Source organism: Nelusetta ayraudi, unplaced genomic scaffold (assembly GCF_046127955.1).
Source record: "Nelusetta ayraudi isolate G7.1 ecotype Tasmania unplaced genomic scaffold, CSIRO-AGI_Nayr_v1 ptg000190l, whole genome shotgun sequence".
NCBI classification, from domain to species: Eukaryota; Metazoa; Chordata; class Actinopteri; order Tetraodontiformes; family Monacanthidae; genus Nelusetta; species Nelusetta ayraudi.
Genome location: NW_027466239.1, coordinates 1,037,501 through 1,052,490, shown reverse-complemented (window position 1 = coordinate 1,052,490; position 14,990 = coordinate 1,037,501). Strand labels below are relative to the sequence as shown.

General features: G+C 44.2%; 1 protein-coding gene across 1 annotated transcript in view; it reads left to right on the top strand.

Annotated features, from left to right (window-relative positions):
* Positions 1 to 1,446: 1,446 nt before the first annotated feature.
* The window catches only part of LOC142881324 (xenotropic and polytropic retrovirus receptor 1 homolog), a 16,748-nt gene continuing 3,204 nt past the window's right edge, over positions 1,447 to 14,990 (top strand). Inside the window, exons 1-11 of the mRNA XM_076015535.1 lie at positions 1,447 to 1,653; positions 9,168 to 9,269; positions 9,396 to 9,619; positions 10,537 to 10,686; positions 10,822 to 10,905; positions 11,800 to 11,881; positions 12,931 to 13,020; positions 13,133 to 13,230; positions 13,709 to 13,888; positions 14,573 to 14,738; positions 14,825 to 14,990. The exon at positions 14,825 to 14,990 is cut by the window's right edge and continues 29 nt beyond it. Of these exons, the coding sequence (XP_075871650.1) occupies positions 1,461 to 1,653; positions 9,168 to 9,269; positions 9,396 to 9,619; positions 10,537 to 10,686; positions 10,822 to 10,905; positions 11,800 to 11,881; positions 12,931 to 13,020; positions 13,133 to 13,230; positions 13,709 to 13,888; positions 14,573 to 14,738; positions 14,825 to 14,990 (1,535 nt within the window). The 5' untranslated portion in view covers positions 1,447 to 1,460. The remainder of the gene's footprint in view (positions 1,654 to 9,167; positions 9,270 to 9,395; positions 9,620 to 10,536; positions 10,687 to 10,821; positions 10,906 to 11,799; positions 11,882 to 12,930; positions 13,021 to 13,132; positions 13,231 to 13,708; positions 13,889 to 14,572; positions 14,739 to 14,824) is intronic.

The following is a 14,990-nucleotide window of genomic DNA, read 5'->3' as shown; positions in this document are numbered from 1 at the left end:
GAGAGAGAGAGAGAGAGAGAGAGAGAGAGAGAAGAGAGAGAGAGAGAGAGAGAGAGAGAGAGAGAGAGAGAGAGAGAGAGAGAGAGAGAGAGAGAGAGAGAGAGAGAGAGAGAGAGAGAGAGAGAGAGAGAGAGAGAGAGAGAGAGAGAGAGAGAGAGAGAGGCTAATGCAGAAGATGAAGGTTGAACTCCAGTTGACACTTGTTGAGTGAATATGGACTCAGAAGTGAAATGCACTTCAATGCTCAGTTGTCCGTCCTTGCGGTCTTGTGGCGTCTGCACGGTGCGACAGGTGTGCTGAAGCATTGCAGCACTGTGTGTCCATGCATCCACGCAAAGCAGCCAATGAGCTTGCAGATGTGCCTCTGCTGCCTCTCTATTGTGTCTCAGGTGCTCCTCGGCGCTGCACCGCGCTCTGCTGTTCAGTGTGGCTGCAGCGGTGAGCCCGACAACAGGCCCGGCTGTGTGGGTCCCTCGCATGACCTTGACTCGCTCGGCCCGGCCCGGCCCGGCCCTCTGTTTTCCCTGCATAATACGCCAGCCGCCGCCGCCACCGCCGCTGCTCTATGACGAGTTGGCAGTCGGCCGGGCTGGCGCACAGTGAGGCCTTTGTGGTTCCTTCTCCAACTGGCGTCCTGCAACGCACTGGCTGGCACTGCATTATCCAACTCTTGATGGAGAGCGGATGAAAGAGCGCCACTGTCGAGCGACGCTCGGCGTCCTCACTCAGACTGACTGACTGACTGACTGGCTGGCTGACTGACTGACTGGCTGACTGACTGGCTGACTGACTGGCTGACTGACTGACTGACTGACTGGCTGGCTGGCTGACTGGCTGACTGACTGACTGACTGACTGACTGACCCTGGCTCAGCTGCTCCACGGCAGAGACGCTAGCTGCGTTTCCATCACAGTTTCTCCCAAAATAAAAGCCATATTTCTAAAATTTTCCACAGAGCACAATTGCGATTTGCAGGTGTTTCCATTGAATTGAAGAATTGAGAATTGAGAATTGAAAGGTGTTGAAGCGCACAAGCGGTAATTCTCGTAAAAAAAAAAAATCACACGTGTGTTTGTTTCGGGTTAGCTTGCTGTCAAAAATGGTTGTTATATTTTTCTCTCCTCCTCCGTCCAATCATAACGCACCATTTTCACTCAAAGTAAACTGGTCACGTGACCCCGTAAGTCACACCCGCTGACGTGTAAATGCAAAAAAGTGTTTCCATGACACTTTAGCGATATTCCTCTACATGGATACGTGTGAAAAAAAACACCTGATGAGAAACCTTTGAGCCATGTTTGAGAGGTTTCTCCAAGTTTTGCTGTTTCCATCACCAGTTTTTATGGCCATATTTAGGTTTGGTGCAATTCCAGGGTTGATGAAAACGCAGCTCGTGATTGGCTGCGTCGTCAATCCCTGCAGGACTCCAGGAAGGAGCAAGAAGCATCGCCTTGACCTTAATGTTCCACTTATTTGCCACTTTAGTTAATTGCACCAAAAAATACACTTTATACTGCGACGCCCCTTGGAGTGAAGTGCTGTTACCCACACACACCAAGGATTTGCTAACCACCGTTATTATCACTCTCTTGTGTCTGCAGGCGTTCAAAGAGATGCTCTATGCTGCCCAGGACCAGGCTCCATCTATTGAAGGTATGACATGCACACACACATGCACATACGTGCACATGCAAACACCCCCCATGATGAGTTAATTGAAGCTGCTGTGGTTTTGCTTGTAATAAGCACCTGCAGTCTAACAGAGACGCTGTGGGGACACAGTTAAAGGTCCTGTGTGTGTGTGTGTGTGTGTGTGTGTGTGTGTGTGTGTGTGTGTGTGTGTGTGTGTGTGTGTGTGTGTGTGTGTGTGTGTGTGTGTGTGTGTGTGTAAGATTTGGAAGGAAGCCCACCTGACAGTGGCTTTCATATTTAGGTCACTGTCAGGTGGGCTTCCTTCAATACCGGGAATCACTGGCGGTGCAAGATGGCAGCTAACTGGCAGCAAGACCCTTATTGCTCTATGTACTGTATATTATTATGTATATATATATATATATATATATATATATATACATATGAGTCCTGGTCTACGGGTAGGAAAACCATATTACTTTTATTGCACTGTGATTATAGACTTTTAGTCACGTATTTATGGGCAGTGTGCTGTGCAGAATCAGTCGGGACCTGTTGAAAATAAGACTGAGATGGTTTTCTGGATACCAAAACAACTCAACAATTAAAATCAATCAGCAATTGAATGTATTCATTCTTGTTCAGTGTAGTTTCAGTCAGTAATTGCACATAGACTACAAAGAGAAGGCACCATGGCAGAACGTCTGCTCTCCGCTTCCAGGATCTGCGCTCGGTTCTTTAACTGCAGCTCCCGATTTTGTTTTTTTCCTTCTTTCTTTCTTTTTTTTGGGGGGGTTATTATGGAGCCATCACATTCCACGTTATTGCTTAATTGTGTATCCACGGTTGGCCGCAGTGTGACCCAAATTTGAGGTCTGAGAGAGAGTCTTAAAACGGCTTAAAAGCAGTTATCAGGGGCTCATTTTTCGTCACGTAATGACAGGCCTCTTTGTGTGCGTCTTAAAGCGACGGCAAACACTGCGACAAACACACCGTCATTTCCTTCTATCTCCTCCTTTGATCTTATTTTGTCCAAATTGGCCCGGCACCACTTAAATGACTACCTCGCCGTCATATGATGCAACGGAACATTAACATCAGACCAAATAATAAAACATAAGCCTGCTCTAGCCGACAGGCCCGGCCCAGCCTGTATATAGCTCATATAACCGCTTACGCAAGTCGCTCTCTGGCTTGTTAAAGTCGGTTCGACTGGTTGCTCTGCCTGCTGCCCATCGATCTGATGGTGTGTGTGTGTGTGTGGTGCTGTGTGTGCTCTCTGGAGTGAGGCCCACAGACTCGCTGACCCACTTCACTCTCACGTACAGAGGAGAAGGGGCAGCTGATCACAACCGCTCACTACATCTCAATGGCTGTATTATATTTCATATGACATTTTTTTTTTTTTTTTTAAAGAAAAGCTGAGCGTGTTAAGAAAAACATTTGAAAATAAAGAGATTACGTGAAGCCGTCTCCAAAAATATCCGCATGTACACGGAAACGCTGGAAAGTACGGAAGAGGATTAGGCCCACAAAAAACGTTTCGAGAGTTGAAATTTTGAGAATAAAGTTGACATAAAAAAAAGTCAAAATTTCATGAATAACATCAAAATTTTGCAATTAATGTCAATGTGAAGTAAGTTAAAATGTGGAGAATGAAGTGGAACGGCTCTGCGAGTCTAGTGGAGTTCTTCCAGTCCAGTTTCCCGATGGCTGTGGCGGAACCTGGTGGGATTCACCTGCTTTCATCCACCATCCGTCCAGTCTACTCTCCAACTTCTACTTTATTTGCATCGACTTTATAGACGAAATTACGACTTAATTCACAAAGTTTCATCTTTTTTTTAAACGTTGGCTTCATTCACGAAATTTCTTTTTTTTTTATTTTTATTTTTTTACGAAATTTTGACTGTACCGATATGCAGGCGCAAAATGCCCAGAAATGCGGCACCCCCGTGAGTCAGAAGCTCCAATTGCGCTCTGGTAACCCTGCTGCGTTGTGGGATCTAGATGGTCAGGTGTTGTAATGTTGGTGCAAACGTCAATCAGCGGACGTGAGAAGTCCGGGAGAAAGAGAAAAAAAAAAGTGAGACAGATGATCAGAAACAAGAGCAGGATGTCTGAAGATATTTAATGAGGCATGGTTGGAAGATATGAAGAGAAGTTCTGGACCCAAGTGAGGAGTGACGGTTGTTCCATTCTGCTGGAGCTCTGAACTTCAGTGCTCGAGGTGTAGATAGAAAGAGATGATCCAAGTGCCTCACAATAAGGTCGTTATTGTGAGTTGAAAGGACTGCAGAGTTGTTTCATTATGACGTTCGTGTTCCGTTTAATTTGCTCTCACATCCCATTGCAGATGTTTGACCTACGTCTGCTTTCACAGGGATCCACTGCTGATGGAGATGATTATATTCTGTGATCAGGAAGAGTGAGCTGTGGATGGTGCAGACTGCTGAGTGAATGACTTGAATGGATCACACCCATCTCCTTCACTTGCATCATCTGCTTTGTCGGTTTTGTGTAGATCTTTGTGATCTGGTCAAAAGATGTTATTGCACTTTTTGTTGACAATAATTTGCAACTGTCACACGACAAAAATAGCCAAATAACAAACAGTGTTTTGCTTGAAGGGTGGAAGGTTGGGAACCATTGAGCGTTTCCAAAAATTCAAGCGGCCAAACGCAACCTGAGTGTCCTGTAATTAATCCAGTAGAAGATTCTTTGAGATGACAAACCTCTGCTCCAAGCGCAACCTGACCGAAACGCCAGCATGAAAACACACATGTACACATGTCAGTCAGTGAGTCAGTCAGTAAGTCAGTAAGTCAGTAAGTCAGTCAGTCAGTCAGTCAGTCAGTCGCACAACCTGCGCTTCACTTCTGTCGGCAGATTTGTTCTACACTATGACCACAGAGGCTGATATTGCAGTTTTACTCAATTGATTCGTTCATTAGGTCTGAATTGTTTTTAGTCAGTCAAGTGACTTGCATGCGAGTCTTCAGTGCGGCACCACTTGCTGGGTTTCTGTGTGATCATATCAGCACTGAGTCGGCCTGTTGAAAATCATTTGGAGATTTAAAATATAAAAAAATCTGAATAATATTGGAATTCTGGAATCACAATCAAATCACCTGCATATAAACTTTTGTCTACTTCCATATCAGAACAAAGTTGTCTCAGGGCATTGTGTGTGAAATTGTCTATGTGTCCAGTAACTGCAGTGTGCACACTTGCCTTTGCACTCTCAGGATCGTTTGGACTCAGCTTGCTGGACCTTTCATGCGCCCTGAGACAACTTGGTGCTGTTATAGTTGATGTGAAGCTGAGTTTTAATTATCATGTGTGTAGAAACACTCATGACGTTTTGACCCTTTCCACTGAAATGGTCAGAATTGTTGTTGTTTTTTGTTCTTAAATTTTTAATATCCTCAGTGTTAGACTGCTCTCTAGTGGACAACATGAGGACAGAATTTGCAGCCCGGCTTGAAATGGCAGACCTGGTGAACATCTTCTGCTGCAAATACGCTTCAAGCAAACAAGTGCTTTATAACAAGCCCACTTCTCCCATGTTCCCTCTCAGCTATCGATGCCTGAGGTTTGTGTCCAAACTCCTTGTCAAACTCGGTAGTTTTATAAAACTACATTTATTATCACAAGGAATGACACCTTTATCCTTAAACTGCTGGTTTGAAGGTTGTAGCTCCTAAATTCACATCAGTGTATTTATTCCACGTTGCTCGGGAACACACATCCAGGCCGCACACACAGTGTACTGGCCGGTGCTCAGACTGTGCCGTCAGCCCGTCTTGGCTCCAGCTACTGTGATGAGGTAGGCGCTCGCTTTTTCTCAAATGATAAGCATATTGTACATGTAAACAGCGTGATCACAATATTCATTTTGCTCTATTCATAGTTCTCTGATGACATTTTGCAGTATTCTAGCAATCAGGGCAGCCATTGCTGTCATTAAATTACACATTACCAGGAAGACTTCACAGTAATTTGCCATCGCTGATTACTCAAACCTGTGTTTTGGGAACGGCTAACCTCTCGGTGCATGAGGCTTAGATCACGCCAAAGCGTGAGCATGGGGAGCTGTAAACAGCTGTTGCTACTGAAGGTGGCACTGGGCTTGTTAGAGGGTTTGTGTTGTGGTAGAAGGCTGTCGTACAGAAGTTTAATGTGTGACATTCTGGGCAGAAGTCGTCAGGAACCACATTGGATGAGCAGATAGCATTACTGCATTGGTTTACAAAGTACAATTTATTAGTGTAAATAGATTGATTTCAGTGTTTTTGTAACCACTGTATAGTTTATTTTTGTACTGTTTTTTTTTTAGTGCTGCAACAGTGTAGTCTCCCAATTTGGGATCATTGAAGTACATCTATCTAAATCACTGTGATTAATCGCAGTTAACTGCAATAAAGTCTTGATACTACAGTGTCATTGGACGTATTGACCCCAAACTTCAAATCGCAACTATTGAAAAAAAAAAAAAAAAAAAAAAAAAAAATGGACATTACGTTCATGCATTGATCTACAGCATTGTGCGACTCCAAAGTCTAGCTGATGTACTTTGCCAAGCTCTTATCAAAATAGTTTTCAATTGGTATTAATAATACACTGGATTCCATTATCAATCATTTTTGCTGCAACTCAGGAGCCAACTGATGCGAGTCGTCCTTTAAAGCCTTGAAAAAATAAATAGATTGAAAGAAATCAAGGGTATATACAAGAACAAGTACAGGCTTAACAGATTCTGAAGAGGCGAGTGTTGGCACTGCCGTTGCTTCTTTTCTCTTTGTGTCATTGGTGTTTTCACTTGAAAGCTTCCCCACGTCAACAACATTGTTTTGACCAATGACGTCTTTTGACGTTTTATGTGTTAGTGAAGCAACACTGTGCATAGTGCCAATCCACAAACTGGTAATAGGCTCCAAGCAATACGGGGGAAAAAAAAACATTTTAAATTCAAGTTTGATGAATGTAAGGTTCATCGTCCAAGTTCAAAGTCCAAGTTCAGACCATGTGTGAAGGTGCCACTTGTCATTTTCTATACTTGGTGTGTTAGTTGGCTTGCCAGGAACTCAAAAGACTTGTTAAAGAGTGGAAATGATCAGTTTTTCATAGTAGAAACTGTTATCTCAAAAAATGTCATTTTTTATTAATAGCAAAATAATCAAGATTGCTTCTTTACGAAATGTCCTTTTGAGGTAGTTCTCGGCTAAAAACACTCATAAAATTCAATAAATTTAGCTACATTTGGTGAGACAATTTGACCTCATAAAGACCTCATAGAGTAGCCTCAGGTTATTCCGCTGGTTTATCACGCCTGACATTATTCGCCTCTAGCTGCGTTTCCATTCGGCCAAGAATTGCGTGAAACCTAAATATGGCAGTAAAAAACGTTTACACGTCAGCGGACATGATGTACGGGGTCACGTGACCAGTTCACTTCCAGTAGCTGCTCCAAAACGCAAAATGTTTTGTACCTCCATCCTCCTCAAAGTGTCTCACAGGGATGAGACTTGACAAGAATTACGGCTTATGATCTTTACAGTGTACAGAGCCAATGGTGTAAAGTTTACACAATTAAATGATGTATACTTTACAAAACAGTGTGTCGTAAAGTTTACACAATTCAAAGGTGTATAATTTACACAACAGAATGTCGTAAAGTTTACACAATTCAATTGTGTACACTTTACACCATTGACTGGTGTTTACACAATTAAATGGAAAGACCTGCAAATCACAATTGTACTTTGTCTAATTTTTTTTTAGAAATGTTGCTTTTATTTTGCAAAAAGCTGTCATGGAAACGCAGCTACCGGTGCATCTAAACAAACCAATATAATTCTGTGTGTCAGGATATTCGGATTACGGCGTTCCTGTGCGAAAAGCTCGTCTTTGCACTTTTATTTGATTCCTAACGCTGTCTGAAATCCCAGGAGAAGACTTTAAAACCCAGATGAACCCTTGAAATGATGGGTTCCTCTGTTCCCTTCCTCTAAGCAAGGCTTGAGACGCATCGGCTGAGATACGGCGGGGCTGATGCCATTAGCGCACCTTGACACGGGGCCGCTCGTCCGGGATGCGTGCCTGGATGAGCTCGTGTGATGTTGCTTAAAAATAGAGGTGGAAAAAAACATCAATTGCCAAATGTAAAGTATAGCCTATTACAGAGAGACAGACATGTCATAATGATAATAATGATAATAATCACGGTGACTTGAGGGGGGACACGGAGAGAAAAGAGCAGAATAAGGCCAAAAAGGGATAAGGAGATTACTGTAGTCTGACTGTGGTGACTGTTTGTGTGTTAGCAAAAAAAAAAGAAAAGAAAAAAAGAGGGGAGCGAGAGAAAGAGTGGAGCGGAGGAGAGGTGGAACGAGGGAGAGGGAGCGGTTGGGCCACTCCAATTTAGTTAATTTGGTGTCTTGTCTAAAAGCAGCCAGTCTGAAAGACAGTGAATCACTCAGTCTGCAGCAAGCTGACTCAAAACCACCTGCTCCGCCCCTTGTTTGCTCGACATTGACGTGACAGTGGGCACAAGGCAGTGGCTCCACGCTCCGCTTCACTGCTCAATTAAAGACCGCCCCAATCTGCGCTTAGCGTGGTGCACTCGCATAGCTGAGATCCAGACGCAGGAACGGCAGGGCTGCCACTGGCAGTGAGAGGGATGTGCGATGGTCGTCCTCCGTCACCAGGAGTCCAAGGTTGCTTTTTGAGGGTGTTTGAAAAAGCATTGCGATATTAGAATTTGCTCATCTTACCCTAGCATGGTATTTATCTACACAATATGTTTTCAAGTGTGAAAATTCCATCACTGTTTGTGGGCTCAGTGGTGTTTGTTCAAGTCCTGAATGTTCACTACCAGTCAAAGGCTTGGACACCTTCTCTTGCAGTTATTATGATTATTATTTTTTTATCCTTACGGCTTTATGATCCTGACAACATCAAATATATCGGCGAGATATAAGCAATTATGCAGCAAAGAAAAAGTACAGCTAGAGTACACAACACTGATGTGTTTTTGGTTCAATCTCTGAGCCTGAAAGTTCTTCTTTTTTAAAATTGTGTCTTCATTTGGATCGGACAGGTACATGAAAAAAAAAATATATATATCTTTCCAATTTTTTAAGCCTAAAGCTACACAACATGTCAGTGTGTAGGACAGAATCTGACTCATTGTCTTATGAGAGGAAATTTGAGAGGCTTTTATCGCAAGTGGATGCTCAAAATTGGCTTTGCAAAGTGTTGTTCATTCATTTTAAAACTTGAAGGAAGTTGGAAGGAAGTTGGAATTGGCTGAGGATCCGACAGTGGCCAAACATCTGTTTGACAGTGTGATTCCTCCATCTGCTGGTGGGAGCCGGACACTGCAGGGCACTGCTTTATAGTCTGTACATTCCAAGCAGTCCAACCCTTCACCCATCCATCTTCTCCCTGTCCTTCCTCCCGTGCCCCCTGTCCATTTCCCATCCTACCTGCTGGGACCTTCGCTAATCTTTGACCCTTTGACCTTCTTGCAGTCACGGACGAGGACACGGTCAAGAGGTACTATGCCAAGTTTGAGGAGAAATTTTTCCAGACGTGTGAAAAGGAACTTGCCAAGATCAACACCTTCTACTCTGGTAATGACAGCGAGCAGCACCAAGCCGCTCTGACTGGTTTTCCACACTCTTTCCAGTCGTGCCGCGTGGCCCCTGCAGAAGTTCCGCGCCTCTTTAATTTGCCTTCACCCTTCCTCGTCCTTGCAGAGAAGCTGGCCGAGGCTCAGCGGAGGTTTGCCACGCTGCAGAACGAGCTGCAGTCGTCGCTGGACGCCCAGAGGGAGAGCTGGGCCAATGGGCGGGGCCTCAGGAGGAGGAAGACGGTGTTCGCCCTGTCGCAGCAGGAGCGATGCAAGCACAGGAACATCAAGGACCTGCAGCTGGCCTTCTCTGAGTTCTACCTCAGCCTCATTCTGCTGCAGAACTACCAGGTGGGAATGTGCACCAAGTCACTGCACCAGTTGACTCCCAGTCATAGCAGCTGGAATCAGCTTGCACCCTTATCAAGCTCCTTTATTTGTCAAGTGTACAATATTTCAGCCACCACATATTGTTCACGTTCATGAAAAAGACATTAAGGCGTCAGCCTTCAAAGCTCATCATGGTGTGTAGCAAAAAGTGTCATGTTACCTGGTCGCTGTTAGAATTCTACTAATAAACCCACCAGAATTCTGTCAGGTAAGGTCCACTTTGAGATGACCAACCCCCCCCCTTCAAAAAAAAAATTCTGCGACTTTGAAATCACTTGGAAAGATCTTACTGTTACTGATACTGGTACTGTTACTGGTACCGTTACTAGTGCTATTACTGGTACTATATACTAATACTGGTACTGTTACTGGTACCGTTACTAGTGCTATTACTGGTACTGTTACTGGTACTGTTACAAGTACTATTACTGATACTGTTGCTACTGTCACTGGTACTATTACTAGTATTATTACTGATGCTACATACTGATACTGGTATTGTTACTAGTACTATTACTGGTACTATATACTGATACTGGTACTGCTACTGGTACTGTTACTGGTACTGTTACTAGTACCATTGCTGATACTGTTGATACTGTTACTGGTTCCGTTACTAGTACTAATACTGGTACTATATACTGATGCTGGTACTGTTACTGGTACTGTTACTGATACTGTTGATGATGTTACTGGTTCCGTTACTAGTACTATTACTGGTACTATATATTGATACTGGTACTGCTACTGGTACTTATAATGTTTGTACTCTGTCTGCCACAGCTGTCGATGCTCTCTTTTGCATCTTTTGCCTGCTTTGGCCAATCAGCTGGTTCGAACTGGTTTTGAAACGACAGCCTCCCTCTGTGTTTCTGCAGAATCTGAACTTCACCGGTTTTAGGAAGATCCTGAAGAAGCATGACAAGATTTTGGAGACGTCCCGGGGGGCTGACTGGAGGGTGGTCCACGTTGAAGTGGCTCCATTTTATACGTGCAAGAAAATAACACAGATCATCTCCGAAACGGAGGTAAGAAGAACAAACTCGCAACTCTCAAACACTCAATCGTCACAATTAGGATGTGCAGCAAAAAAAAGTAGCCTTCACCCTCAACGACAAAGGACAACTCAGTGTGTGTGTCTGTCTCCTGCTGTGGCACTCTAGGCGCTGGTCACAACCGAGCTGGAAGGTGGTGACAGGCAGAGGGCAATGAAGAGACTGAGGGTTCCACCCCTGGGAGCCGCACAGGTGAGTTAACAGCGACTGTGTTTACATTGAAGTAGAAGGGGCTAAAGTTCAGGCACCTGGACTTGGACTTGTGGTCTTGAAGACGTTTCACTTGAGAAGCAAAACATCTTCAAGATCGCAAGAACAAGTCCAGCTACCTGAACTTAACCCCGTCTATTTCAAAGATGACCTGGACGACTGAGAACCTTTGTCTAATGGGACTTCTCTCCATGGCCCGGTACACATGCAACTGAGAAATTCAAATTATTTGACGGGAACGTGTCCTCCTCCCCAACACTTAGGGGGCGATGTGAGTCTTTTCGGTGTGTTAATTTCCCGTCAATCTTTTTCAACAACGAAACAACTGGAGCGCGATACCACACCGGTGTTACGTCCGTACCGGTCTTCAGTTTAACTGGTTTCCTCACCCAGCAGCTGCAGATGTGCTGTGACAACCGTCAGCGGATTGGTCAGAAATTCACAAACACACACAGCATTATTACTGCTGTTATTACTATTACTAATCTAACAACAATATTACTGCTGATTTTAAGAGATAGTCTCAGCCCACTTCTACCACAGCACATCTACTATATGATTGTTTGTAGTGGAGGTCAATGGGAAGCTGCTGCTGTGGTTGTGAGTGGTCGTCTGCACCTCACGGTGGCTCAGGTTGCAAGGCGGGGGAAGGGTTTAGAGTTGTGACATCATCATTTCCAAAAATGACACGAAGCCGGGCAGCAGGGGCGGCGTTGTCACACTGATCCACCCTGGAGAGCCTTTCCGAAAATGTGCGGTTTACAAAATATTTGAGCGTTTTAAGTGTTGAAAGTGAGTTGAAAGCAGGATCCCAGCAGAGGATGCGGCTGTGTTGGAGCGAGATGTGTTGACTGGCTGTGTGTGATTCTTGTCCAGCCTGCTCCTGCCTGGACAACCTTCAGAGTGGGCCTCTACTGCGGCGTCTTCCTCGTCCTCATCGTGACTGTGGCCATTACAGGTGACACTGACAACTCACTCCAACCACACAGCACGACACTGTGCCGCACCGTGTCTGGCACTATTTCAGGGTTTGAAGTTTGCAACTTTTAATCATCCCCTGACTAAGGTTTCACTTCCTGGAAAATGAAAGGGCATTGAGTAAACAGCAGGAATAGCTCCCTGTGTTTTGGTTGTAGTTGCCTAGAAAACACATATTTTAGGTTGAAAAACGGTGAACCACAATGAAATTATAACCGAGAGTTGTTTTTTTCTGAAATCTTATGGATTATTTTTTTTTTTATACCAATGTCCTTTTTAATTTAATCTACCCTTTTCTTTGCATATAGTCAACAGTTTGGCCACACCTGTTTCTTCTTTATCTTACAAACTGAGGGCATCAAATATATGAGCAAGATATGTGGATTAATGTGGCAAAAGAAACAAACGTCCAATATATAAATATGTCATGTTCTATATATTTTATATGAAGGGTGTCTATTCTAGATCATCTAAAATATAAAACTGTTTGGAATTATTTAACACTTTTTGTTGAATACATATTCAATATTGCCTTGAGTGACACTCTACGATGTTTGTTCTCGGTCATTAAACTATGTTAAGCGTTTTATAACATCCCTTTATTGCATTTGTACACAGATTATAGAGCTAGATTCAACTAGATTTCTGGAACCCCAAAAAATCCTTTGAATTGTTGTCCTGTTGTGGCTTCCTTTTCAATCAACTCCAGTTAATGCGCTTCCGTTGTATGCAGCCACACTAAATAAAAACTGGGCTCAGTATCACGATATAACGTGAACATTATCACAAAATAATGCGATTGTTTCACTTTTTTTGTGATCATTTTCAAGTTAAATTGTGAAACTCTCACAAAATAACGGGAAAATGTGAATGTGTCGCATGAGCCCTTTTTTTTTTTCCACGGGTGGCAGCAATGCGCTTCCATACATTTGAGAGTGATAGAACTTCATTCTTTCATCTGCACCACAAAATAACTTTTCGCATGACTTCACGATTTTCTTGTTGTCATTTTCCTCTTCCTGCCACTAGGGGCTGTGGTGATCGGAAACAACGACGTTTGGCCAATGATCAGGATCTACAGAGGAGGCTTTCTGCTAATAGAATTCCTCTTTCTTTTAGGTAAACACACACACACACACACTGTCAGTCGTGCACCAGTGGGCCTGTCTGTGCTTGGAATGGTCACTCAGCAGTGGTACCTGTGTTTTTTCCCACTGTTTCCATCTGGCAGGCATCAACACATATGGCTGGAGGCAGGCAGGAGTCAACCATGTGCTGATATTTGAACTCAACCCCAGAAACAACCTGTCCCACCAGCATCTGTTTGAGGTACGCACACACGCACACACACACACACACACACACACATTCAAAAAGCAAACCCATTCTGATCCAAATAGAGATTTCATCTCCCCTGCTTACATGACGTGACACAGTCTGTTCCAGTCTGCTGCTGATGTGTCACCGCATTTATTCAGACGGGACTTTTTACAGCCGTGTGACTTGAGTCCATCCCAGCTTCTTTCTATTTGTCATAAACCTTTAAAAGCCGTTCACTATTTCCAGTTTTGCAACTGTCCAACAGAATTTTACCTCTGATGGATTTGGGAAAAGTTTGGAATGGGTCTGTTTGTTCCCAATGAGGCGTTTACATGGAGCTTTTCAATGCAGGTCGGACACGTAGACTGATTCTAACTGGAATATTTGGCTTCGGCTACTGAAGTCATTCCTTGGGTTTTTTTCTGCATCTCTTGCAGTGCGTTTGACATTGAAGCCAGTGTGTGTGTGTGTGTATTTGTGTGTGCAGATCGCGGGTCTCCTGGGGGTGCTGTGGTGCGTCAGCCTGCTATGCTGCCTCTTCAGCCACAGCATCCTGGTTCCCATGCAGGCCAACCCTCTGGCCCTCTATGGGTTCTTCCTCCTCTTCCTCATCAACCCCTTCAAGACCTGCTACTACAAGTCACGCTTCTGGCTGCTCAAACTGCTGGTACTGTCACCTGAACATTCAGACCTGCTGGTGCTCTTACTGTGAAGGTCCAGTGTTTAGGGAAGCCTACCTGACAGCACGTTTGCTATTTAGGTCACTGTCAGAGGTGCAGCTAGCTGGGCGTAAGACCCTGAGTGCTCTATGCACTGGATGTTCTCATATATATGAGAAACGCCATAGGCAAACTACGGCCCGGGGGCCATATGTGGCCCGTAAAGCTTTTTAATCCGGTCCACTGGACTTTTGATTGATTGAATTCCTTATTCAAGCATAGAAAAACACAAGCGCTAAATTAGTTAAACAAAAAATCTTAATAAAAAAAAACAAATAAAAAACACAATACTCAAAGAAAACAGATCAATACAGACAATAATAGATAATAATAATAATAGAAAATTGAATCTGCTGGAAAAGGAGCAGGAAGACGTCCTAAAACTATTTCACCCTATTAACTTCAGAACTCATCTGCATTTGTCTTCATCAAAATGCATTAAAACAAGATATTCTATGCAGCTATGAAACATGATCAACTATTACATTACTCCAATTATATTACTATTATATTACCATATTTCAAATATTATACCGAGGCACTGTGAGTATTATGCACTATCTGTCTATTTGAAGCCACATTTCTGAGACGGCCTGATGGACGACCTCTCCGTCTCCCCTCCCCCCCCACAGTTCCGAGTGGTTACGGCTCCTTTCCATCGCGTGGGCTTCGCCGACTTCTGGCTGGCTGACCAGCTCAACTCTCTGGTGGTGGTGCTGATGGACCTGGAGTACATGATCTGCTTCTACAGCTTTGAGCTGGAGTGGAAGAAGCACGACGGCCTCATCAGCAGCCCAGGTGGGGACGCAGCTTCTCAGTCGCCGCTCGGGAAGATCATGGCCGGTGACGACTCGGAAACAGCGGTGCTTTTCCTCCCCCTGCAGGCAAGGACGTGTGCAACTCCTACTCCTACGGCGTGCGCGCCGTCATCCAGTGTCTTCCTGCTTGGTTTCGATTCGTCCAGTGCCTGCGGCGGTACCGTGACACCAAGCGGGCCTTCCCTCACCTGGTCAACGCAGGGAAATACTCCACCTCCTTCTTTGCCATTAC